This window comes from Colius striatus, chromosome 17 (assembly GCF_028858725.1).
Source record: "Colius striatus isolate bColStr4 chromosome 17, bColStr4.1.hap1, whole genome shotgun sequence".
NCBI classification, from domain to species: domain Eukaryota; kingdom Metazoa; phylum Chordata; class Aves; order Coliiformes; family Coliidae; genus Colius; species Colius striatus.
In genome coordinates, this window is record NC_084775.1 from 15925953 (window position 1) to 15949366 (window position 23414).

A 23414-nucleotide genomic window follows, 5' to 3' on the forward strand; every position below is an offset into this window, starting at 1 on the left:
CCCCTGCTGCAGAGGGTCAGTGCTGCTGCGACATGGCCCATCCATGTTACAGCTCTTTATAGTGGAGCAGGCTGCTCCATTGAAGGGCACCTGCTTCACCCTGCCCCGTGGGCAGCCGTGAGATGCCACACTGCCATGCCCTGCGGTGCAGAGCTGCTCCAGCACCTCATCCCTCTGCAGCCCCGTGCCCCAGCCTGGTCCTCCCGGCGGGCTGGGCCGTGGCTGGTGGGAGGCACTGCCGGCCGTGTCTCCCCACAGATCCAGCGCCTGGCTGTCCGCTGCCTGCAGAAGAACCTGCTGCTGTTCCAGGCCGTCAGGCACTGGCCGTGGTGGCAGCTGCTGAGCCGCCTGCGGCCCTTGCTCAGCGTCAGCCTGGCAGAGGAGCAGCTCCATGCAAAAGAGGTGTGCACCGAGGGATGGGATGAGATGGGATGGGATGGGATGGGATGGGATGGGATAGGATGGGATGGGATGGGGCACTCGGGACAGCATGGTTGGGATGGGACAGGATGGATGAGATGAGATTAGATGGGTGAGATGGGACAAGATGCTTTAGGGACTCTGCCTGCTGGACTAGTCAAGTTGGAATCCACTTCTGCCAGAGCAGAGATGTTTTTCTGACCATGCAGAAGTTGTCATCTGTTCCTAGCGCTGCATTTTTTTGCTTCAAGTAATGCATTTTGCAAAGCTGTAGAGGGAGAAATATCTCTGTCCTTAGAGGGACAGCAGCAAATGCCCCTTTGCAGCCAAATCCTCATCCCAGGGCTGTGGCTGCCCCGCTGCCCTCCCCATGAGCTCACCGGGGCTGGGGTTACTCAGCCGAGCCCCCTGGGGCCCGGTGCCTCACGTCAGCCTGTGGGATGACAGATGAGCAGCCAAACTCAGTGCCAGGGACTCTGCTCTGTGCTGCCATCAGAGCCGTGCTGCCTTCCAGCTGCGCTGCTGAGGGAGACGTTAATTGGCATCTGCTGACCCAGGAAAGGCCCCTTTCACCCCTCTGCACCCTCCAAGACCTGTGCTAAATTCTTAGTCCGTCTTTCCTGGCATCCTGCTCCTCCTCTTGCCTTAGTGAGGATTTAACAAGATGTTTTGAGGCTGGTTAAGATGAAATGAAAGCTGTTTCTCTCCCCAAACCTGCCTGGGATCCATCAGGCCCCATCACCCGTTAACCTCTGTTTTTATCACAACTCTGCACGTTCTGCTTCTGCTCAGGGTTGGACATCAAAGCAGGCCCAGGCTGCACTGAGCAGCTCTTTTGTTACAGTCAGGCTGCCTGAAAAAGAATCAGAGAAAACAAGGTGCCTCTGCGAGCGCTCTGTGATAGCCTGCCAGGGCCTCGGGAACGCTCCATGAGCAGAACTCAGACGTCTGGCTGCTCATCCCAGGCTTTTGAGGTTTGCTGCTTTCTCATGAAGTGTGCTGTGAGCACACACCAAAGCTGACATTCCCTCTGATGGAATTCATGTCAGGAGCTGTAGTCCCGGCAATTTGCAGTGAGCAGCCTTCAAAGTTGCCTGGTAAATTTTGTTAATAAGGCAGCTCTGTCTCTCCTGCTTATTTTTAACAGAAAACAAGGTTCTCATAAATAAGCTGGGGATGGTGCAGCTCTCCATGTGTGGGGTGGGGTTTTTTGCAATTTTCCCTAGGAGGAGCTGGCAGCACTGAGAAGAAAGCTGGAAAAATCTGAGGAGATGTGCAGCGAGCTCAGGCAGAATGCAGAGAGGCTGGAGAGCAAGGTAGAGCCTGGAAACAGCCCCTGCTGCAGCCCTGCTCGGTTGGGTTGGAGGTGAAGCCCTGTGGGGATGGATGTGGCTGCTGGTGCCATGGCAGCCACTGTAAAGTGCTGCAGGGTCCTGCTGGGTGGGATCCTGCCTGCCAGGGCAGCACGTGCCCAGGGTCTGCACCCAGGGAGCAGCCCAGGCATCCTGGGGATGGGCCGTTCCTGGGGTGTCCCCAGGGAAAGCCTCATGCCCTCTGGCAGAGACAGAAAGGTGGGATTATCTGGGTTAATAATTCCCCTCTGCTTTCATCTGCTTTTTTGGAATGAAACTTAACGTTAATCAACTGGAATGGGGCAGCTGTTTTCCCACTGGTGACACTGGTTAATAATGATGTGCATAGGCAGCTGACAGAAGGAGAGCAGCTGGGTCACTCGGGTTGATGTGGGGTGGCCACTGCCCCCCGTGAGCTGGCAGGCACAGACTGACTCCCCATTGCCCCCCAGATCATTGACCTGACGACAGAGCTGTCAGATGAGCAGCACAAGGGTGATGTTGTCTGCCAGGCCTTGGACAGGGAGCGGGCAGAGAGGCTGCGGGGCACCCAGGAGCTGCAGGAGCTGCAGGTAGGAGAAGCTCCCACATAGGGCTGTGCTGATGGGGATGCTGCCCTCTCCCACAGCCTGGCTGGACCCTTGGAGCCAGGTAGAGCTGCTCCCTTTCTTCCCTGGGTTTCCCCAGAGCAAGCATGACCAAGTGCAGAAGAAACTGGAGTCGGTGGAAAAGCAGCTGGAAGAGGCCCAGCAGCTGGTTCAGTTGCGTGAGATGAAGATAAGTGGCTCTGGAGGAGGTGAGGGATGTCCCTCGGGGCCACACACGCTCTGGGCGCACAGCCTGACCCGTGGGGCCAGCACAGACACCCCAGATGGGCAGCAGTGGGAGGAGGTTTGACCTCCCCAAGCAGTGCTGCTCCCCTGACCCCTGGCCACCCCAGTGTGTCTTTGTCACCCCACCATTCTGCAATGCTCGTCTGGTGGGTGATGGAGCCACAGCTCAGTCACACGCAGCTCTGGCTCTTGCATGGGGCTGGGGACGTGGCAGGGGACCTGCTGCTGGCCCTGCCCAGCATCCTGTGTGCTTGAGGTGTGTTTTGGAGTGACCAGGAGGCTGCTAAGACACTGGTGGGTTGGGATGGGATGGGATGGGATGGGATGGGATGGGATGGGATGGGATGGGATGGGATGGGATGTTTTGCCTAAGGCCAGGGTTCATGTGCTGTGCACAAAGCCCTACGAGCCCAGTGCTGGTGTTTATGCCATACGGGAGCCTCAGCGCTGTTGTACATTCACCCATCTAACCCTGGCACGGTCACTGAGGCCCAGGCACCCACCAGCAGCTCCGTGTGTGTCTCTGTTGGCAGAGGATGAGTGGCAAATGCGCTTTGACTGCGCACAGACCGAGATCACGTTCCTGCAGAAGCGGCTGGCGCAGCTGGAGGAGCGGCTGGAGGCCGAGCTGGGGGCCAGGACGGGGCTCGAGCAAAAGGCAAGTGCTGCTGGCCCTGGGAGTGGCAGGGGACAGGGACTCTCCAGGGTCACACCGTGGAGCGTGGCTGCTGCTGGAGCTGGTTGTGCTGTCCCTACTCCTGGGGCAGGCAAAGCTGCACAGGGCTGAGGCTCAGAAAGGCGTCTGTTTGCTGCTGATGGTTTGGGAATAAACACCCCACAACTTCCTTCAAGCTTAAAATGTCACTTTAACACCAGAACATGGCAAAATTTAACCTTGGTCAAGTGTGAGCAGCGGGTGGGAGGTGTGGGGTGGGAAGGGCTCAGTGGTGGGTCTTAGTGCTGCTCTGACTTTTGGATACTGGAGGGGGTTGTGCTCACACCATCTGTCCCACAAAAGAGCTGCTCATGTAAGGAGCTGGCAGTTCCCCAGCTTTGCTGAGAGGAGGGAAAAAGCTGATGGACCTGGAGTCAGGTCAGTTCCCATGAGGATAAAATAAATGACTCATGGTGCATTAAAAAGTAATAAGCAAAGCAGCCCAGTCTGAGGAGCCTGGGTAAAGCACAGCAGCCCGTGTGCTTTCAGAGAGCTGATCAGCAATTACAGGCTTCATTAATGCAACATTTTGCTTATTTAAAGTCATTCCTTAATGACTCAGTTCTCTGGCTGCTGAGACCTCTGTGTGTCTGCCCCAAACACGGTGGCAATCCCAGGGGGATCCAGCGTCCACCCCTGGGGCAGCTCCACTGACTCAGCAGGAGGGTACCTAGAGGGGCTGGGGCACCTAAACATGTTGTCCTTTGATGGGATGTCTCTGGGTGAGGTGAGAGGGGCCGTGGGGGGTCTCACAGCTGCCTCTGCCTGCAGCTCAGCTCGGTGCAGGCAGCGTGGGAGGAAGCCAGGCATGCGGCGGGGCGGCTGCGGCGGCGCTGTGGGCGCATGGCCTGCGAGCTGGAGGATGCACGGGTGCTCGCTGAGAGCCAGCAGAGCCGCAGCCACGAGCTGGAGAAGAGGCAGAAGAAGTAAGGCTGGTGGGAGCACTGCAGGGGGCTGGGCACAGGGGTGCTTGGGGTGGCTGTGAGGGGTTCCTGGAAGCGCTGCTGTGCTCATCTGCTTCAACTGCAGGAGCTTGCACCAGGGCAGGAGGGTATTTTTACTTCCCGTTGCTGTGTGGCTGTGACATGCTGCTGTAACAGCAGCTCTGGGGAGGGGGTTGCTTGGTGCTTCTGTGTCCCCAGGTGCTGGGGACCCTTGTGCTGGAGTGTCCCAGACTTTGATGTGCCTGTGCTGGGAGCAGTGCTGGCAAACCAGGCACCTGGTGTGGAGGAGAGGAGTGCCGTGGCTATGAAACAGCCCCCAGTGTTTTACTGCTGCTGTTTGGTACCTGTGAAGGTAATAGGTTTTCTGCCCCAAAACAAGATACCAAGACCAAGGAGGCACAGAAAACCTGAGAAAACACCAACCATTTACACATGGTCTGTGCTTGCCCTTGGTGAGACAATGGCTGTGGACTGAGGCTGGGGCTCACCAGAGATAAAAGGTGCTGAGAGGCTCCCAGGATTGTTGTGGCAACACTTCCTGAGCTGAAACCAAACCCTTAGTGCAGTGGAGTCCTGGACAGCCCTGGGGAGGGGGCTGCTGCCCACACAAGGATGCATTTCAGGCTGTTTGGGGTCTGAGGCAGCTGATCACTGTGGTTTCCTGTGCTCTGCTCTTGCCCACCACCTGTGTGCACCTCATGCTGCTTCCCTCATTAGGGATTCATGAAATGCTGGCAGCACTTTGCAGACAATAGGCTTTTCTCTTTTTTTTTACCCTCTCAGAAGCACTTGGGAAGTCCAGTGCTGGGAGAAGTGCTGCTGCTGCAGCTGCTGCCTCTGCCTGTCTTGGCAGCTCCTTGGCAGCTCCAGACCCCCTCGGGAGAGGTGACGGGTGTTTCTCCCCCCAGGTTTGACCTGCAGTTAGCCCAGGCCCTGGGGGAATCTGCCTTTGAGAAGAGCCTCCGTGAAAAACTGTCCCAGGAGAACACCAGCATCCGATGGGAGATGGGAAAACTTCAGCAGAGCTTAGAGGTAAGAGGAAAATGTCTCACTTTGCTGCATTATATCCAGTTTTGGAAACAGCTCTCAGAGCAAAGCCGTTATCTTTGCAATTAGAGGCAATCAGGCACAGACCCAGCAACTGGATCCCAGCTTCTTTTAGCACAGTTCTAGGATGTGCCTGGTGTATTTAAATCACATTATCCTCTGCCAGAAGAAGGGCTATCACATCCACGAGTGATACCCATCCTATGGTTTAGCTAATTAAGGCCACTCTCATTGTCACTTAAGTCACTTATGCTCTTCTTCAAGCTTCTCCCTGCAATCTCAGCTGGAGGAAGCTGCACGTTTGTGTCCCTGAACCTGATGTCCCTGCAGTGGCATGGCTGGGGGGAGCTGGGGATGGGACTGGGGGGAAGCTGCTGCCCGTGCAGTGGGGGATGTGGGCAGCATTGCTGGGGGACAGCCCATGGAGAGGGAAGGAGGGGGCAGGAGCCAGAGGACAAAATTGAGAGGGCAAAGGCTGCTGGGGGCACATGTCGGGTCCAGGGAGGGGGCTGACCCAGAGCTGCTGCTTCTGATGGCCATGTGGGTGTAGGGTGGGGTGGTTGTGCAAGCCCCTTGCCCTGCACTTGGGGCTGGGCTGCTGACCGGCCGCTCTGCCCCTGCCGAGCAGCAGAAGGAGGCAGAGGCCAGCAGCCTGGCGCAGGAGGTGGCCACGCTGGCCGGCCGGGTGCAGGAGCTCAGCGCGCCCGGTGCCCGGGATGCCAACGCCGTGCCCGCGCTCAGGAAGCAGCTCTGGGACCTGGAGGCCGGTGCTGCTGAGCAGCAGAAGGAGCTGGGGCGGCAAACGGCCGCCGTGGAGCAGCTGGAGCAGGTAGCGTGGCTCTGGCCGGGCAGGGCTCCGTGTGCCGGGGCTGTGCCGTCCCACACCGGCGTGCTGAGCCTCCCCTGGGCCCCGGGGCTGTGCAGCTGCTGCACCTTCACCTTTGGGTCTTTCAGCTCCATCAGAGGCTGGAGCTGGAGATGGAGCGGATGAAGCAGATCCACCAGAAGGAGCTGGAGGACAAGGACGAGGAGCTGGAGGACGTGCGGCAGTCCTGCCAGAGGAGGGTAGGTCGGCACCCCGGGGGGGGACGATGGTGGGGGGCCTCCTGAGTTGCCCCTGTCTGCAGAGGAGGAGCCGTTCCTGGGGGTCCTTCCTTCCTGGGGTGGGTAGGTGCTGCTTTCACACCACCCCAGTGTGAGCAGGGTGCTGTGGGGGACGGTGTGTGACAGCCACGTGTGATGCAGCACAGGGGCACGGTGCTCCCTCCCAGTAACACCAGCATCACACCAAGGGCACCAGCTCCAGCTGTTTGCTGATAATGAACAGAAAACACCATCTCAACAAAGCCATGAGGCTGGTGGCATGCACACACAAACTCCAGTGTCTCCAAAGTCCCCGGGGTGTTTGATGCAGGGCTGTGTGGTAACAGCCAGTTCCACGGGGCCTGGGGCATAGCTGGCTGTTGATGGTGAGTTAACAGTGCTGAGGCTTAATGAAGCTGCTGGTGGGGCTTTACACTTGTTATTTTAGGAAGGCAGGGCAAGTGGGAAGGCAAACAAGGCCAGCTCTGCTTCTCCAGCTCTTGTCAGCTGGAGGTGCTGGGGCTTTGGCAGCGGGTGGCCAGGCTCTGAGCATGGCTGGGGTTGTCTCCCACACACAGCTCCGGCAGCTGGAGATGCAGCTGGAACAGGAGCACCAGGAGAAGCAGATGGTGCTGCACGAGAAGAAGGACCTGGAGGGGCTCATCGGCAGCCTGTGCGAGCAGGTAAGGGCAGGGTGCCCTCACTGAGCAGCAGTTAGTGGCTTGGGCATTGCAGTACCCCCAAGCAGCCAACCCAGAGGCCATCTCCTGCACCAGCTCCTGCTGAAGCAGCTCTGGTGACCCAGCCAGGTCTCTCCTGGCCCTTCTGTGGGGCCACAGTGCTTCCAGAGCTGAGGATGGCATCAGTTCAGTGAGCTCAGAGTGACCATCTCGGCGCTGCTGCACCCCAGGGCTCCCCAGAGCTCAGCCAAGCTGGGTTTGGGCCAGTTTGATGCCTCCCAACTGCCCTTGCACAGCCCCCATGGCATTGCAGCCCACCCTGCATGCACAGGAGGGGAGGAGCTGGTGATCTGGAGCTGTAATTAAGCCAGGCTTCTTCTGGCACAAGCCGACTGGGTTTCACCCTTTCACCAGGCTTGGCAATGGCAAGTGTTCGTTAAGCGGGATGAGTCTGGGAGCTTTGCAGCCCTGAAATGGTGGGCATGTTTCAAACAGACACAGAATGCTCTGCTGAGGCTTATCCACGACGTCCCTCCAGCTCCCAGCTTTATGCAGTGTTTTGGGAACTGTCAGAATGCATCGTGCTGTATAGAAGCAGGGTGTGATTATAACTGCCTCAGTCCAACACATCCCTTTTGTTCAGTGGAGGAGAACTAAGATGCACGAGGAGGCAGCAGGAGCTGCACAGGGAAGAGCTGGAGGGGCTCTCGAGGAAAGACACCTTCGCCTTCCTGGGACTGTCCCCTGGCACTGCCCTGGCAGCTCCAGCCCCTGCTGAGAGCAGGGGGCTGATGGCACAGTGTGGCTCACTATTGCTGTAGTGTATGTGAGGTACAACCAGAGCCTTGAAAGCAGCTGCTACATCAAATCCTGGCTTTGGAAGTTAAAAAGCCCCAGGCTGCAGTGGCAGGAGGTGGCTGTGGTGGCTGCTGCCCCTGCTGCTCCCAGCCACAGCACCCAGCCCATCCTCTGCAGCCATGGGTAAGCGCTGGGCTGCCAGGAAACGCTGCTGAGCAGTGTCCAAGGCACAGTCTGTGGGGATGGCAGGGACTCCAGCAGATCTGCTCGGTTGCTGCAAGCACAGTCTGATTTACAGGGGACACTCTGCTCACAGCACTTTATTGAAAAGAAAAGCAAAAGCCAACCCAGGGAACTAATTAAGGAAATGGAGATGCCAACGATTTCTGGTCCCAGCAAACCCCAGCCAGCTCTGCAGCAGGTTACAAGGTCAAATCTGCACAGTTAATTTTAGACAGTGAAGAGAAAAGAGAAGGGGTTTGAAACAAGAAGAGCCATGGAAAACTGACAAAATGGAAAGTGCTCTTACACTTGGATTAGTCTGAACTCAGACCCTGAAACCATGGGTCCCTTTACTTGGTGTTCTGCTAATTCTGTTGTTCTAGTAACCATGGTTGCTCTCAGCTTGAGCAGGGAGAGCAGAGATGGGTTTAAGGTGCTTTCTGATCCCTTGCTTTAACATGGTAACAGCACCCTGCCTGGGGATGAGGCCCCAGCATCCCCAGCAGTTCCCCCACCCATGCCTCATGGATTTCTGCCCCAGGGCTCTCTGCTCCCACACCAAAGGGGCTCCAGGTGCTCTCTCTTAGAGATGTGTAAATAACTCCTGATGAAGCCTTTCATGGTTGTTCCCTTTCCTCTTCAGGCTGGCTTTCTCCTGCTTTTGCCACTCAGGGATTTTTGGGGGCTTTTTTTGCTTTCACACAATGACTTCTGCACTTTCTGTGCCAGGTCTCAGCACGGGGGTGGATTCCTTGGGGGGTGGCAGTGCCTGGTGACTGTGAGGACAGGGTGCTATGGCTCTGAGGACCTGCAGTGCCCACCTGTGCCCAACGTGCCTGTGGCCAGTCCGTTCCTGTGGCCCCAGGACTGGCTCGCTGTGCAGGCACGTGGCTGATGGAGGCCTGGGGCTGGCTGTTGCTCTCAGAAGAACAGCTTTCTGATGGGGAAAAAACATGGTATTGTAGTGAAATCTGACAGTTTTGACATTTACATAGTTGATCTCCTCCCCTTTGTTCGATGGTTACTTGGATAAGGAGGAGGCATCGTAACGCTGATGTGTAGGGATTTGGGATCTTGCATCGTGACCTCAGTGCTATTTCCCAACTGGTGTGGGAAAAGCCTTGGGGGGTGGCTCACGGAAAGGTCTGGGTGAGGTTTTGCAGGGCATCAGGCCTCAGGACTCCTCCACTCCCTTCCCCAGATCGGCCGCCGCGACTTCAACGTGGAGAAGCGTCTGCGGCGGGACCTGCGGCGCACACGGGCTCTGCTGGCCGACCTGCAGCCGCTGCTGCCCGCGCCCAGCCAGCCCGGCGCCCAGCCCCCGGACCTGGAGCGGCTGCGCAAGCAGGTGGGTGCCTGGGGGGCAGCAGCATCTGCCTGGGGGGCAGCAGCATCTGCCTGGGGGCAGCGGGCATCCCTGTGCCCTGCGCAGCATCGCTCTGCCCCGCGGGGAAGCTGCGCGGGAGCTCCCGGTGTGACCTGCGGGACCTCTTGCACAGAGGAGGGTTCCCTGTAAGAGCACTTCTCTGTGGTTAAGCCAACAGTGGTTAAGTACTTTTTCCCCCCTGCTTTTTCTCTTGTTAATTACCTTCTGCTCAGCGCCTTTCTGTTGTCTAACACTGAGCTCAGCGGTGCTGGGCTGGGGATGCGTTGCCATGGGGATGCTGGAGGCAGGAGCAGGGAGTGCAGGGGATTAGTCCAAGTGCAGTTCTCAGCCCTGGGTGACCTGGAGAGCAGTTTCGGGCAGTGCCATGCTTGAACCCACCGTGCCAGTGACCAGGGACAGTGTCAGTCCCCGGGGTGAGCTCAGGGTCCTGGGGGATGCCCTGCCATGGGACTGGGGGAGCACAGGGCTGGTCGTGCATGTACGTCCCCCAGGGCCAGGTACCAGGGCTGAGCTAAGGATGACACTCCTCCAAAAGCACTCAGTAATTAATCCATGCTGTACATTTCCCTTGGAAGCAAAGTGATGGGGAGGCATGAACAACTCCAACAACAGCCGTGTATAATTGAGATAATAGTTCTGCATAAATAACATCTGCGAGCAGCAGCTGTTCCACCTGTGCCAGGGGAGAAGGGGAAGGTGGGCTCGGCCTGATGTGGCCAACCGAGTGCCTGTGCCCACGGCTGTGCCCGTGCTGCTGGGCTGGGCAGCCAGGGCAGGGGGTGGCCGTGGCAGGCAGCAGGAATGGCCAGTTCTAGGACTGGTGATTGAGCTGATGCTTCACAAGGAATCCCTCAGCATTTCCCTGATCCTGCTTTGGGGCTGGAGGTGATGCTCAGCATCCTCAGTGCCTCTGCCCAGCTGCTTCTTGCTTTGAGGGAGAGCACAAAGCCTTAACCCTGGGGACAGGAGTTTGTGCTGCCTGTGGTAAAACACCCTGTGATTATCCCATCCCTTAAACTGAAACGATTGTAATGCCATTCCTGACGACTTTCTCAAAGCCAATACATCCTCCCACCAGCCCACAAACCTCCACCAGAGTAAGAGCTGTGCTCAAATGCTGCTTGCTGTTAATGGACACCCATATGGCTGTAAGTAGAGCATTGTTTCTTAATCAGGCTGAAGCCTCCGTGTTAGGCAGGTATGTAACAGATGGTGCAGCACAGCAAACTCAGAAGTTCATACATTATGCATTTGGGAGGGGGATTTCAATTTTTTCTTCCCAAGTGGGAAAATTCCATTCCATGAAGTGAAATGGGAGCTGATATTTAACGAGAGGTCCTGGGGATGCATTTCTGTGATTCAGCTCCCTGCAGTTTTAGTGCAATCGTGGCAAGGGAAAGGCCAGTCCCAGGGGCTGGTGGGGAATGGAGGAGCCCAAAGCTAGGCAGGTGGAAAAGCCCCAGCCAGAAGAGCAGCAGTCAGTCCCTGGCATCTTTAAGTTCTCTCAGCAGCCATCACTTGGGTCACTTTTGTAATGTAGCTGCTCCCCACGCGTTGACCGATGCCCAGCAGTAGTGATCCAACCCCCCCAGTTTACACTGGCCATGACTCCTATGGGATGGGGGAGCCCTGGGGCTGGTTGGGCTCACCTCTCCTGGCCATGTTGCCTCCCCAGCTCCTTGTGCACACACCAGCCTCCCCCCAGCCCACTCACTGCTGGGGCAGGGTGAGAAGCAGAATCCCTTAATGCTGCAGCTCTGCTCAGCAACGACCAAACATCCCTCTGTTATCAACATCCCCTTCAGCATAAACCCCAAACACCTGGAGCAGCTACTGGGAGGGAAGTTAATGTCTCCCAGCTGAAACCAGGACACAAGTGTATAAAAAAGGATCATTGACTTGAAGGGGCAGACACCTCTGTTTCCTCCACAGATTGGGCACAGACAAGCCAGTTGCCTGCTCAACTGTTCTCTTGTAGATCTCAATCCCTGCAAGCAGTTGAGGGCAATGAGCTGAGGATTGCTCCAGTAACAGTACTTTGTAATTCCCCCTTTTCTTGAGAGAGAATTAAAAAAGATGGGTAAACAGTAAGAAAACAGCCTAAAATGCTCCAGTTCTCAGTGTGGTGCCCCAGGAGCTCTGCATCCCCTGCGAGGGAACGAGCAGCAAGGGGAGGGGGGTAGTTTTGTTCTTCACAAAGGAAAGAAAGGAACCCAAGTGAGCAGGGGAAAGAACTGGATGTTCAGGTACAGCCCAGGCCTGGCGGGGGGAGTGAGATTTTGGGATGACATTGCATCTTCCAGATGATTGCAGCCCATTTAAGATCATTGTAGCCTTAATGGCTGAGCATAAACGGAGAGCAAATTAGCATTTCCAAGTGTGGTGTTCCACGTGTATTTGCAAATGCAGTTTATGCCACATGAAAAGCCCATTTGCAAACTCCTGAATCCTGAATTGCTCTAATGAGGAATTACATGTAATTCACAATAATTTTGCAAATTAATGATGCCAGCTCTACCTCAGCATGGCAGTGCCAAGGGAGAGGGTGGGTGTGCTGCTCGAGGTGCTCGCTGCAGCGCTCAGCAGGACAGGCAGTGGTGGTGGGATCCGTGGGTAGGTGTGCCAGGAGCTGCTGGAGAACAAGCCCTGTCACACCTGCTGGGAAGGGAAATGTTTTCACTGTGAGCCAGGAGAGGCTGGGCTGAAGAGCAGCACAGATTCTAAAAGGTCAGGTTTCTGTGTATGTTAACAGGGGAAAATGGGTGATGGGTAAATAGCCCTGGCTGCGAGGCAAGGGGAACTGCATCAGCAGCACGTGTGTCCTGCTCCTCTAATTATCATCTCCCCTGATTTTTCCCAGTTGGAAGAGAGTGAAGCAAAGTGTGCAGAGGCCCAGAGGTCCCAGCAGACAGCAGCCCTGGAGCTGGAGAACTTGCACACAGAGCTGGAGACCCTCAGCAGAAACAAGACCCTGGTGCGTTGGTGAAGATGCAGCCCGGGCAGGGGAGGTGGGAGGGCAGCAGCCCAGCCCTGCCCTCGCCTTCTGTAGCAATAATCAACTTTTTTACTAAATCAGCAATAAGCAGCACAGCCGCTAAATCACTGAGCACAGTTACTGAATCCCACAGCCTCACTGGGGACCACAGCCCCCGGGGGAGGAGGGTAATGGCTGGATAAAGTTACTCCAAGGATGCAGGAGCTCCCTTTGCCTCTCCCAGTGCAGGCAGGAGGTGGGGGGCTGGCAGGGGGATGTGGGGGGCACTGCTGTGGGATATGAGTCAGCATCCCCATGGGCCCTCCTGCAGGTGGATGAGCAGCTGTACCAGCTGCAGCACGAGAGAGCTGACCTCCTGAAGCGCATCGATGAGGACCAGGAAGATCTGAACGAGCTCATGGAAAAGCACAAGGCTCTGATTGCCCAGGTAGGGGCTGGGGCAGCCGGGCTGTGAGCGAGCAGCAGGGCCCCTGCGTGCACAGGGGAGTGGGCACTCCGGGAAGCAGATGCTGTGATGAGAGGAAGGGATGGCTCAAGGCTCCAGGTCCTCTCACCCCCTGTTTTGAGTCTTTTTCTCAAGAGTTATCTTGGCTTTAGTTTCACAAGTTGGGAAGTCCTACTGCATCCACCTCTGGGTCCTTTTCTACTCTGTCTTTCACTGTTTTCTCACTCTGAGCTTGAGAAGTGCTGACAGCCAGCCCTGGGGCTTTCTGCACGATATGGAGGTGAAGGCAAGGCTCTCCCAAAGGATTGGACCTGGAGCTGAGGGGCTCCAAGGCTCCCAGTGGAGCAGGGGTAGGCTGGTGAGACTGACAGTTCACAGTCTGATGCCCCTTTGCAGTGATGTTACGGAGCCAGGAGTCTGTATCTGAAAGGACCCCAAGGGCAGAAATGACCTTGGCAATGTGTTTCCTGCCCTGCCTGCCAATATTCATTTCAGAGCTCAGGGGAGGTGCATTGAGGCAGGAGTGTGAGGTCCGTGGGGGCAGCGGGCTGGGGGCCCTGGGGTCTGCTCCCACTGCTGCAGCTTCTCCCTCTGCAGTCGGCAACGGACATTGCTCAGATCCGGGAGCTGCAGACGCAGGTGGAGGATGTGAAGAAGGAAAAGCAGGGCCTGCAGGAGAAGGTAATTCCTCCCCAGCCCAGAGCACCCAGCGCTGAGGAGCAAGAGCCGCTCAGCCGTCTGTGCCCGGCACGTGGCCGCTGCCAGCCGCGGGGGCTGGGTACTGGCCTGGGGTCAGACTGAGCCTCTGCCCCAGTGGTACGAGGCCATTCCTCCTTGGAAACGTGCCCCTGAGAGCAGAGCTGGGTGCAGAGCCACTTTGCCCACAGGATGGGCTGCAGAGCTCTGCCAGCAATCGCCTGGGGCTGCAGAAAGCTTTCCCTGGCAAGGCTGTTGGGATGGAGAGTCCCATTTCTCCCTCCTCCCTTCCTGAGCTGTTGGGGCTGATGATGAGGTGGGTGCTGGTGGGTGCTGTGCTCCTGGAGTGCATGGGTTTGATTTTAAACACGAGTAATCCCATTAAGTGAAGTGCTTTATTGGAGCATAGCTAAGCTGCCCAGGAGTCAGCAGCAGAACTCAGTCCCAGGCAGCGCGGGTGGTGCTTTAGAGATAGGCCAGATAAAAGGAGGCAAATCCCAGTAGTTCTGGGTCAAATACAGAATCTGAACCAAACTTGTTTGGGGATCACTGAAAGGGCAGTTTGCTTTGGAGGTCTCGGTGTAGTGGCTGAAGGAACAGCTTGGTCCAGGCAGCTTTCCAGAGGGGTAAATTGTGGATTTTTATGCCTGCAGTCCTCAAAGAGCTTGTGAGAAGAGAAAAGCAAAAGAGACTCAGTGATGTGTCATCGTGCCAGCATGTTTTTCATTCAGAAAGACTTGTTTATGTCATGCATTTATTTGCTGTGTGGTATTAAGGGGAGGGAATCCTTCAGGGAGGCACAGGCGATGCCATTCCATAGAATCCCAGAATCGTTTTGGTTGGCAAAACCCCTGAAGCTGCTGCAGTCCCAGCCCTCCCCTCACCCTGCCCAGCCCAGTACTGACCCCTGGCCCTCAGCACCTCAGCCCCACGGCTTTGGGATCCCTCCAGGGCTGGGCACTCCCCCAGCTCCCTGGGCAGCCTGGCACAGGGGCTGACACCCCTCTCAGGGAAATCCCCCATCACAAGACGCCCTTGGTGCACCTCACACTGAGGCGAGGGGCTGGGAGGTGTGTGGGAAGGTGACTGGGGGGGTGTGGGAAGGGGAGTGGGGATGTTTGTGGGCTGAGGTGCTGAGGCAGCCTGTCCTCACACAGCTGCAGGCAGCCCAGGCCAGGGCAGCGCTGCTGGAGCAGAGCCCCCCCGAGCGCGCCATCGTCAGCCGGCAGGAAGCCCGGATCCGCGACCTGGAGAGCCAGCTGGACTTCCAGGCCGTGCAGATGAAGCGCTTCGAGGTACCAGCTCTGTGCAGAGGGGACATGGGGCTCTGGGGGGATGTGGGGTGCATGCAGATGGCAGGTGCATGTCGGCTTTGGGGGAGGAAGCACTGGGGAGGGACAGCTGGATTTTGGCCATCTCTCCTGTGTGTATCTGCTGCTGCCCCAGGATATGTTTTTTACTGTTACTTTATTCCAGAGTCACACTGCCCAAATGAGCTCAGCCCAGGGGGAAGGAAAATAGTCTTATGGCCCCAAAGCAGCAGCAGCTCCAGGGGAGCCCCAGGGGATGAGGGCATGAACGGCTCTGCCAGTCCACTGGATGCAGGGATGGGGTCACTGGGCTCTGCACCCACTGCAGGCAGCTGCTGCCTCTTGCAAGGTTTCAGGGTGATGATAATGGTGGTAATAGTGACTGTCTTGATGCTTGTGGAGAGCTTTGTAACTCCTCAGCTCCATCTTGCTTCACCTTGTGCTTTCCTCCCCAGGTGCTGGTGCTGCGCCTGCGAGACAGCATCATAAAGATGGGTGAGGAGCTGGAGAAAGCGGCCGAGTCCGAGGCACGGGAGAAGGAGAGCACCAGGTACTACCAGAGGAGGATGGAGGAGATGAAGGCTGACATGGACGAGCTGGTGCAGAGGGAGCTGGAGTCCAGCCGCCGGCGCGTGGAGCTGGTAAGGGGGTGCAGCCTCGTGGGCTTGTGTGGCAGTGGGGGGCTGCTGCTGGCATGGGTTACCCCACAGTAACCTGCACATCAACCTGGGGCTCCCAGAAAAGCCACTTTCTGTGTGGTGCTTTGTGATGGAGCTGGGCAGGTCACTTTGAGCTGCCCCTGTGCAGGAACACCATGGTTCCTGGGCTGCTTGCCGTGGGTCTGGCTGCCACTGGGCTGTGGCAGAGCAGGGGAGTGCTCAGAGGGGCACTGAATTGCTTTGCATCCCACCACAACCCCAAAGCACCGATCCAAAGCTGTTACTGAGGCACCTCACGTTTCATTTCTCCATGGCTGGGCTGGCAGCCTGGGCAGTTTTGTTCCAGGAAGGCAACTGCTTTGCCTGCTCAGCTCTGAGAAACGCTGAGGAGGTTCTGGGGTCGTCCCTTCAGCTCCTTGTGCTGGTTTTCCCAGTGCTGGGCTGAGCCAGTGCCTCAGGGCCCTGCTCTGGGCTTGCAGCCCCACGTGCCCTGCAGCACGGCAAAAATAGATTCTCCTTCATTTTAGAGTCCTCCACAAGCACCTCTTTTTGTGCTGTTTTCTTCCAGTAAACAAAGGAAAGCTGTGCTCCCGAGCAGTGAGTGGAAGACAGGGCATTTCTGCTGGCAGCAGAGCCCCTTAGAAGCTGTTATTTTATCAATAATCTTTTATTTAACAATCAAGGAGATTTCAGCGTTTCTTTTGCCCCGAGGCTGCCAGCTTTTCTGAAGGGAATGGCGCTTTAGTGTGAATTATTCCACATCCCCTGCTTGTGCTGGGAAGAGGCTTTGTCCTTGCTCTGCCAGCCTGACTCCTACGTGCTCACACACAGCTCTGGCTGAGGGACACCCTCCCCTGGCACCAGACGACTCTCCTCTTTAGCTGGGAGTTGTGCAGCCATTGATGCTCTTCAGAGCCGTCAGGTTTCAATCTGAGGGGCTCTTCCAGGTGTGCCCTGGGTGCCCACCAGCCCCAGGCATCCCTGGCTGATGGGGCTACCCAGGGGCTGACAGCAGCCCACCCCAGGGCAGGACCCTGCTGCTTTCCCTGCAGCCACTGTTGCTGTGTCAGTTTATTGCAGCTTCATTAGACAGGCAGGGCTTGGGCACACAGATGTGCTGTCTGCTGGGATACAGGCAGGTTCTTCTGACTGTGTTTTGGTGTTTGTGCCCATGTTTTTCAAAGCTTTTTGACTGTTTCACCTGGGGATGTGGATGATGGGTGCAGTGGGGTTCTTGGTCTTCTCAGCACGCGTCTGTTCTCAGAAATGAAGTTTGCAAAGAAGTCTAAAAAGGAATTTAGAGGCACCTCACTGGAGTAAGACACAGAAACCCATAAACAGGCAAACTCATAAGCCAGTTCTGAACACCCAGGCATTCAGAGTTATCTGGCATCTGCTGTGGTGAGGGCTGAGGAAGGAGCCAGGCAAGCCCTGCAGCGAGTGAGCTCCCCAGGCACACAGCAGCAGCTCCAGGTCTCTCCCCACGGCAGGTACAGCTGGTCAGGGTGTCTGCTCCACGGGAGACAGGGCTCTGTGAACTCACCATGGCTTCCCCAGGAGCAGAGGCTTTCCCTCAGACTGTGCCTAACAGCCCTTCAATAAAACATGAGGGTAGAGCTGTGATGGCAGAGCCCAGCCGGGCTCGTGGGGCGCCTGGCAGAGAGCATCAATAGAAAGCCACTCACAGCTTACTCCTCTGAAATCCCCCATCAAATATAAATACTGCATGAAATATTCACTTAACATTGCTGAAGTCACAGTCTGCACCTAACAGTTTATTAAGCTTTATTGAAACAAGCCGTGGGGAGGCTGTGGGCTTGCCATGTGCCCTCAGGGATGTGCTGAAGGGACACAAATCCCTCCTACAGATTGGGCTGGAAATCCCAGTGCTGCAGGAGGACCCTGGCCCATGCCTTGCCTTCACAGGGCTGTTGTCACAGAGCTTCTGACACACCATCTCCCTCCTTCCCTGTGAGTCTCCTGCAGCAGAGTGGGAGCAGCCAGGATGGACTAATTCCACCTTTGAGCCAGTAATTTTCCAGTAGGTGCCAGGCAATAACGACAGAGCTTTAAGGAACTCACATTTCTGTAGGGGGATCCCTACAGCTCTACTGCTGATGGCTGAACTGCCTGGACAGCCTGGGTTCCATGGGAGAAATCAGGTGGCTGCTGGAGCTCTGGGATGGGATCCCTGGGGTAGGAGCTCAGCTGTGGGCAGGGGCCCTGGGATCCCAGCTGCACATGGGCACCTTGCTGGGATGCCCAGGGAAAAGTAGGGCCTGATCCTGCTGGGATGCAGCATCAGCTGGGAGAGCCTCATGCCAGGGAGCCAGCCAGGCTCACTGCATCTCCCCCAGCCCCCCTGCACCAAGAAGCAGCTCTGCCAGCCCCTCAGAGCCCCTGCCACAGGAGGCTGGTGGCCACTAGATTAACATCAGTTTCCTTACAGAAGCTGTGAAATTCATCAGCATAATAATTAACTATGTTTTGCTGGCAGCCAAAGCAGAGGTGTGAAGAGAGCCTTCACACTTCTTTTCATTTAAAGAAAGGCAAGGTGAGGGTCTCAGTGTAAGTAAGCATTTCTGTTTGGCTCTGAGGGGGGCTGCTCTCCTGTGCCACTGCCACACAGCCCAGCCTGCAGGAGCACTCCCAGCCTCATCTCCATCTGCTTCATTTTTCATTTGCAAGCTTTAGAGGTTTTTATGATGCTTTCAGTGAACTTGAGAAGCAAAGTGGGAGCTGTTTGTGCCTCCAGCTGGGAATGCCACGCTCCAGCCAGGCCAACCCACAGCTCCCAGCAGGGCCCCAGCCAAAGCCTCTGATGTCTCCGCAGCCCTCCCAGAGCTGCTCTTTTCTTTACAATCTAAGGGCTTTGACTAAGTGTGACGGCAATTACCATCAAAGGCAGGCAGTCCTTGGAGGTGAGCTTGGGCGGGGGAAGAGGCACGCGTGAGAACTTGGCTTTATCAGTGCTAATTAAGGCCGTGGTACTGCAGGTCTGTGATTTCTGGTTTGCCATGAAAGGAGTGAGCTGGTGGCTGCTCACAGCCTTTGCTCTCACACCACAAACAGCCTCTGCTCCCTCTCCCTCCAGACTTAGCAAATGTTGTCACTTCAAACTTTCTGCAAACCTGCGACTTTAATTGCTTAATTAAAAATAATAATGATTGCTGAATACTGCAGGTGTGTGCTAAGTTATTCAAACAGGAGCCCTCCAAATTGGGCTAATTAGATTACACTTCACTTCGGCTGGCTGTGAGCTTGCAAAGGTTATGTTGTGACAGCAGAACTGCAAACAGGAGTAAACGCTGGTGCTGAGGACGTGGTGCTGGGTGCCCACATCCAGCTGTGGGAAGCACAGCAATTAGTTCACTCCTGTTGTTGCTTGGCTCTGCTCAACTTCTCTTCAAATGCTTCTGAGGCAAAATGAGATGAAAAAGAAGCTCGTGAGGAAAAAAAACCAGTCAGGTTTCTCTGGCAGACACAGCCCTGTGAGCAGGACAGGGCTTCTCTCAATAGATTCCCCCTTGGTTTCCCCCTTTCTGTGCTGGGAGGGAGCAGAAAGGCAGCAGCAACGGTGCTGAGCCGGGAGGTAAAGCCTCTGTATTGCAAGTGAAATGCTTTCTCGCATTTACATTTAAATTGAACCAAGGCATGTCAAAGGTTCCTGCTGGCTCCCTGGGACCGGTGCCCTGGCGCTGGGACCGTTCTGGTCGGTGTACATGATGAAGGTAGGCTGTTAGCATTTGAAATCTGATTCTATTGACATAATTGTTCCCTTCCTTGAGACAATTGCATGGTACAGAGTAAAACGTTAAGTGTGTCTGAGCACAAGATCCGGGTCTGTGGGCACGAGTTGTTCTATTTTGCACTGATTTAAGCCCAAAATGCTGAGCAGCACATCTCCTGGGGCATTTCCCCTTGCTGTGCCCCCCCCAGCCCAGTCACAGCTCTGCAGCATCCTTGGGGGGGGGGGGTGGGGTGGTGTGCTGAGCCTCAGCTGAAGAGCAGGGCACAGAAATGCAGCAGTACCATTTCTCTTCCCCACCTCTTGCTGCAGATTCATATCACTCTACAGAGCCCCAGGAGCTCAAATGCACCTTCCACACAGCTTCGTGACAGTCCCAGGAGCAGCCCCAGGATCTTCTCTGTGGCTGGCACTTACCTGTGTGCTTAGTCAGTCTGGCTACCTGGGGCAAGGGTGAGGAACCCTGGCTTGGTGCTATCACCCCTGCAGTGGTCCTGTTTCTTTCAGTGTTCCCATGGCTGGCATGCAGAAGGGAGCAGGGCCAGCAGCCCCCAGCAGTTGGGGATACACACTGTTTGCTGCTCTTGCAGCTGCATCCAGGACACTTTGCTTGTCAGTGGCCAGAGGGAGCGGGGCCATGGTGCCGGGGGGCTGCGTGCTGCCATGTGCCTGGCTGCCTCCCTGCCACTCACTGTCAGGTTAATAACAGCAGAACAGAGAGAAGGAATTAAATGCAGCCACTGAACTATATTTAATTTGCGCCGTATCCTGGAGCCAAGGAACTAGTTCAATAGAGGCTCTTATCAGCTGGTTTGAAGGGCTGAGCTTTTTATCTAGTGGTTGCTTTACTGCCTGGTCCTGTGCTTGCAAATAGCTGAGTACAGGCACTTGGCCAGCTGAGGCTTGAGAGTTTCTCTCCTTGTGCTTTTCTCCTCTCAGGCATCAGCATTCCAGCCCCGCCTGAGCCCTGGGCTGCTCGCAGGGCCAGCACCGGCACGGGCAGCGTCTGTGCTACCTGGGCTGTGGCCATCCCTGTGTAACTCAGAGCAGTTTCCACCACTAACCAGATCCTTTCCCCCCTCTGCACTTGCCCGAGCCGGGAGGGAAGCGAGGGGCTGGCAGGTGCCGAGCTGTAGGACGCTTCTCGGCAGCGTTGGGGTTTCTCCCGGTCACAGCCCGTTCCCAGCAGCAGCCGCGATGCCATGTGAGCCGGGCTGGGACGTTCCTTTGCACGTTGTTATGAACTGGACTGCTCTTGCCCTCGGGGCAGTGCGCTGGCTGATCCCAGGGCTGCCATGATTTACTGTGACAGTCTGGCGGCTCCCGCGCCGTGGCCTGTCGCAGCCCGCGCTGCGGATCATCCCTCAGCTTGTCAGCGCCGGGATGGCAGCTTTACAGCCGGCAGCTTCAGCCACCGCGATCTGCAGCTCACGCTCGCTCCCCTCCTCTCTTGTCTCTCTCTTTCCCTCTCTGCCGTGTGATGGTTTAGAAAGCAGCATGATTTCCCTGCTGGATGAAGGGAGCTGGGAGCTGAGCTCGGTGCTGCTCAGCCGCGGCGGGTGGGACGTGCTGCCAGGGCATCCTCGGTGTGCCGGCCCCGCAGAGCCAGGCAGCTCCTGCTGCCCGTTGGCTTTTCCTCCCTGTGCTTTAAATTATGGATGGAGTTCATGGTTGTTCTTATCAGCTCTGGCGTTTCTGGAAAGGATCTGTATGTGTATAGGCTTCCTGCCATGCTGGGCTGGCTGGCTCAGGGAAACACCACTCTGCTGATTATCTCTGGGAAGGCTGTTGGTGCGACTGGGTGCTGCCCTGCTGCCATGTGCCTAAACCCAATGTCACTCTCCTGTGCCCAGAGTTTAATTCAGTCCCTGCAAGGTGATGGCTGCTGGCTCTGTACATTCTGCCCTCTGCTCAGGATTTTTGGCTCACCTCCTCTGAGCCCTTCTTCTGTCATGGAGGGTGTTGGTGGGGCACAGAGGGGTTCAGCTCCATTTGCTCCTCGTGTAACATGAAATTCTCATCTTACTTGGCGTTGGTGCAGGGGCAGGCAGCACACCCTGGCAGGGCACAGGGAGCTCTGGGGCGGGGGGAGCCCCAGCAGAGCCCGTGGTTTGTGCTGTGGGTGCTGACCCGGGGCCGTCCGTGCAGGAGCAGCAGCTGGCGGAGCTGGCGGCCGTGCGGCACGAGCTGCAGGCGGACCTGGGCACCTCCATCCGCCGCATCGCCGACCTGCACGTGGCCCTGGAGGAGCTGCGCTGCAGCGAGGACGAGAGCGAGGACGAGAGGTGAGGCTGGGGCTAAGGGGGGCAATGGGGCAGGCTCGGATGCGTTGTGGTGCAAGGGGTAACGGGCACAAGCTGCAACACAGCAAGTTCCACTGGAACAGGAGGAGAAAGTCCTTTGGTGCTGAGGTGAGGGAGCCCTGGCCCAGGCTGCCCAGGGAGGGTGCGGAGGCTCCTGCTCAGGAGGTTTCCAACCCCACCTGGACACGTTCCTGTGCCCCCTGAGCCAGGGGAACCTGCTGGAGCAGGGGCTTGGACTAGGTGAGCCCTGGAGGGCCCTTGCATTCTGTGATGCTGTGATTTGCTCAGCCACAGGAGCTGCAGGAGCCAGGGAAGCTGGATTTTATCAGGAAAAAATGGGGGGGGAAAAAGCCAGTGAATTTTTCAGGTGTTATTCTCCAGCCCTCCAATGTTCCCCTCAGCTACACAGCTCAAGGGACTGCGTGGCAAATGGAGACAAAATACATCAATGCATTGGGTAGAAAAAAAAGCAGAGCTGTGCTTGTCACTGTGCCATGGGAAGAGATTTTTCCTCCACATTGTGATTAAACCTGGGAAGGGTGAGATAGAAACCGTGAGCTCAGAAGTTCACTCCTTCCTAAAACACAAGTGATCTGCAACACAGTCACACATCAGCGGGAGGTGAGAAGTGCCTGTGGCAGAGCCGTGTTCTGCTCCCTGCCCTGGCAGAGCTGGCACCCACAGGGGTTCTGCAGGTGTGAATGCAGCATTAGCTGCAGCAGCACCCATCTCGGGGGTTATTGACTGAACATCCAGCACGTTGCTCAGCCGCCGGAGCTGGGGCTGGAGGAGCCTGGGAAGTTGCATTTCACTTGGGAAAAATGGGGAAAAGGAGGCCAGTGAATTTTTCAGCTGTTATTCTACAGCCCTCCAGTGCTCCCCTGTGCTACAGCACTGAAGGGGCTCCACGCTGCCCACAGAGCTAACAGGATCTCTCTCCTCTCCTCTCCTCTCCTCTCCTCTCCTCTCCTCTCCTCTCCTCTCCTCTCCTCTCCTCTCCTCTCCTCTCCTCTCCTCTCCTCTCCTCTCCTCTCCTCTCCTCTCCCCTAGGGATGTTGGCTCCAGCCTCGGCTCCACGCTCAGTCTGGAGCCCACAGACAGCATCAGGTCCTGGCCGGGTTCGTGCGGGGGCTGCTCTGCCCCAGCAGCCGCCAGCGTGGCCGGGAGCCTCTCGACACAGTCCCTCAGCAGCCGCAGCACCCAGGGCCCCAGGTAAGAGACCCACAGCCCGTCCCCCACGGCCACCTCCAGCAGTGACAGACGTGTCCCCCCAGGGACCCACCACAGCTTTTGTCCCGGGAGGCCGTGGGTGCTGGGGGCCAGCTCCAGCATCCTGCAAGTGCACTGAGGGCAGAACAATAACTTGCAGGAGTGGCCCGTCACAGATGTGTTATAAACCCTCCTGTGTTTAGGGGCAGGAGCAGGCTGCAGGCAGCTCAGGCACAGAGGGGTGGCAAGGACAGCAGGCAGAGCTCTTGGCCCCACAGCTGCTCCCCCTCACAAGCATCTGCACAGACAGACCCTGCAGCCCCACAGCCCCTTGAACTGGGGGGACACAGGCAGAGGGCAGACCCTGCAGAGACAAGCATCCCAAACTGCTGCATCTCCTCAGGGGCTCTCACGTGCTCTCTTTGGCTTTAGTTCTCCCATGGAAGAAACAGACACCCTTTAGGGGTGACAAATCCCACGTCCCAGCGAGGAGCATCAGGAGGAGCAGCTGGGAAGCCCCCATGGCCCATCTCAGGCTGCTGCACACCTGGGCCCAGGCACAGTGGGC

At 56.8% G+C, this 23414-nt stretch overlaps 1 protein-coding gene across 1 annotated transcript in view; it reads left to right on the plus strand.

The window, feature by feature from the left end:
- Nucleotides 1-23414, plus strand: part of MYO18B (myosin XVIIIB) — a 56810-nt gene that overhangs the window by 26374 nt on the left and 7022 nt on the right. The window contains exons 23-40 of the mRNA XM_062009654.1: nucleotides 259-402; nucleotides 1647-1736; nucleotides 2225-2344; nucleotides 2460-2568; nucleotides 3139-3263; nucleotides 4092-4246; nucleotides 5173-5296; nucleotides 5940-6140; nucleotides 6266-6376; nucleotides 6973-7077; nucleotides 9296-9442; nucleotides 12342-12455; nucleotides 12787-12903; nucleotides 13519-13602; nucleotides 14775-14912; nucleotides 15383-15568; nucleotides 21483-21619; nucleotides 22688-22849. Coding sequence (XP_061865638.1) covers nucleotides 259-402; nucleotides 1647-1736; nucleotides 2225-2344; nucleotides 2460-2568; nucleotides 3139-3263; nucleotides 4092-4246; nucleotides 5173-5296; nucleotides 5940-6140; nucleotides 6266-6376; nucleotides 6973-7077; nucleotides 9296-9442; nucleotides 12342-12455; nucleotides 12787-12903; nucleotides 13519-13602; nucleotides 14775-14912; nucleotides 15383-15568; nucleotides 21483-21619; nucleotides 22688-22849 — 2369 coding nt within the window. The remainder of the gene's footprint in view (nucleotides 1-258; nucleotides 403-1646; nucleotides 1737-2224; nucleotides 2345-2459; nucleotides 2569-3138; nucleotides 3264-4091; nucleotides 4247-5172; nucleotides 5297-5939; nucleotides 6141-6265; nucleotides 6377-6972; nucleotides 7078-9295; nucleotides 9443-12341; nucleotides 12456-12786; nucleotides 12904-13518; nucleotides 13603-14774; nucleotides 14913-15382; nucleotides 15569-21482; nucleotides 21620-22687; nucleotides 22850-23414) is intronic.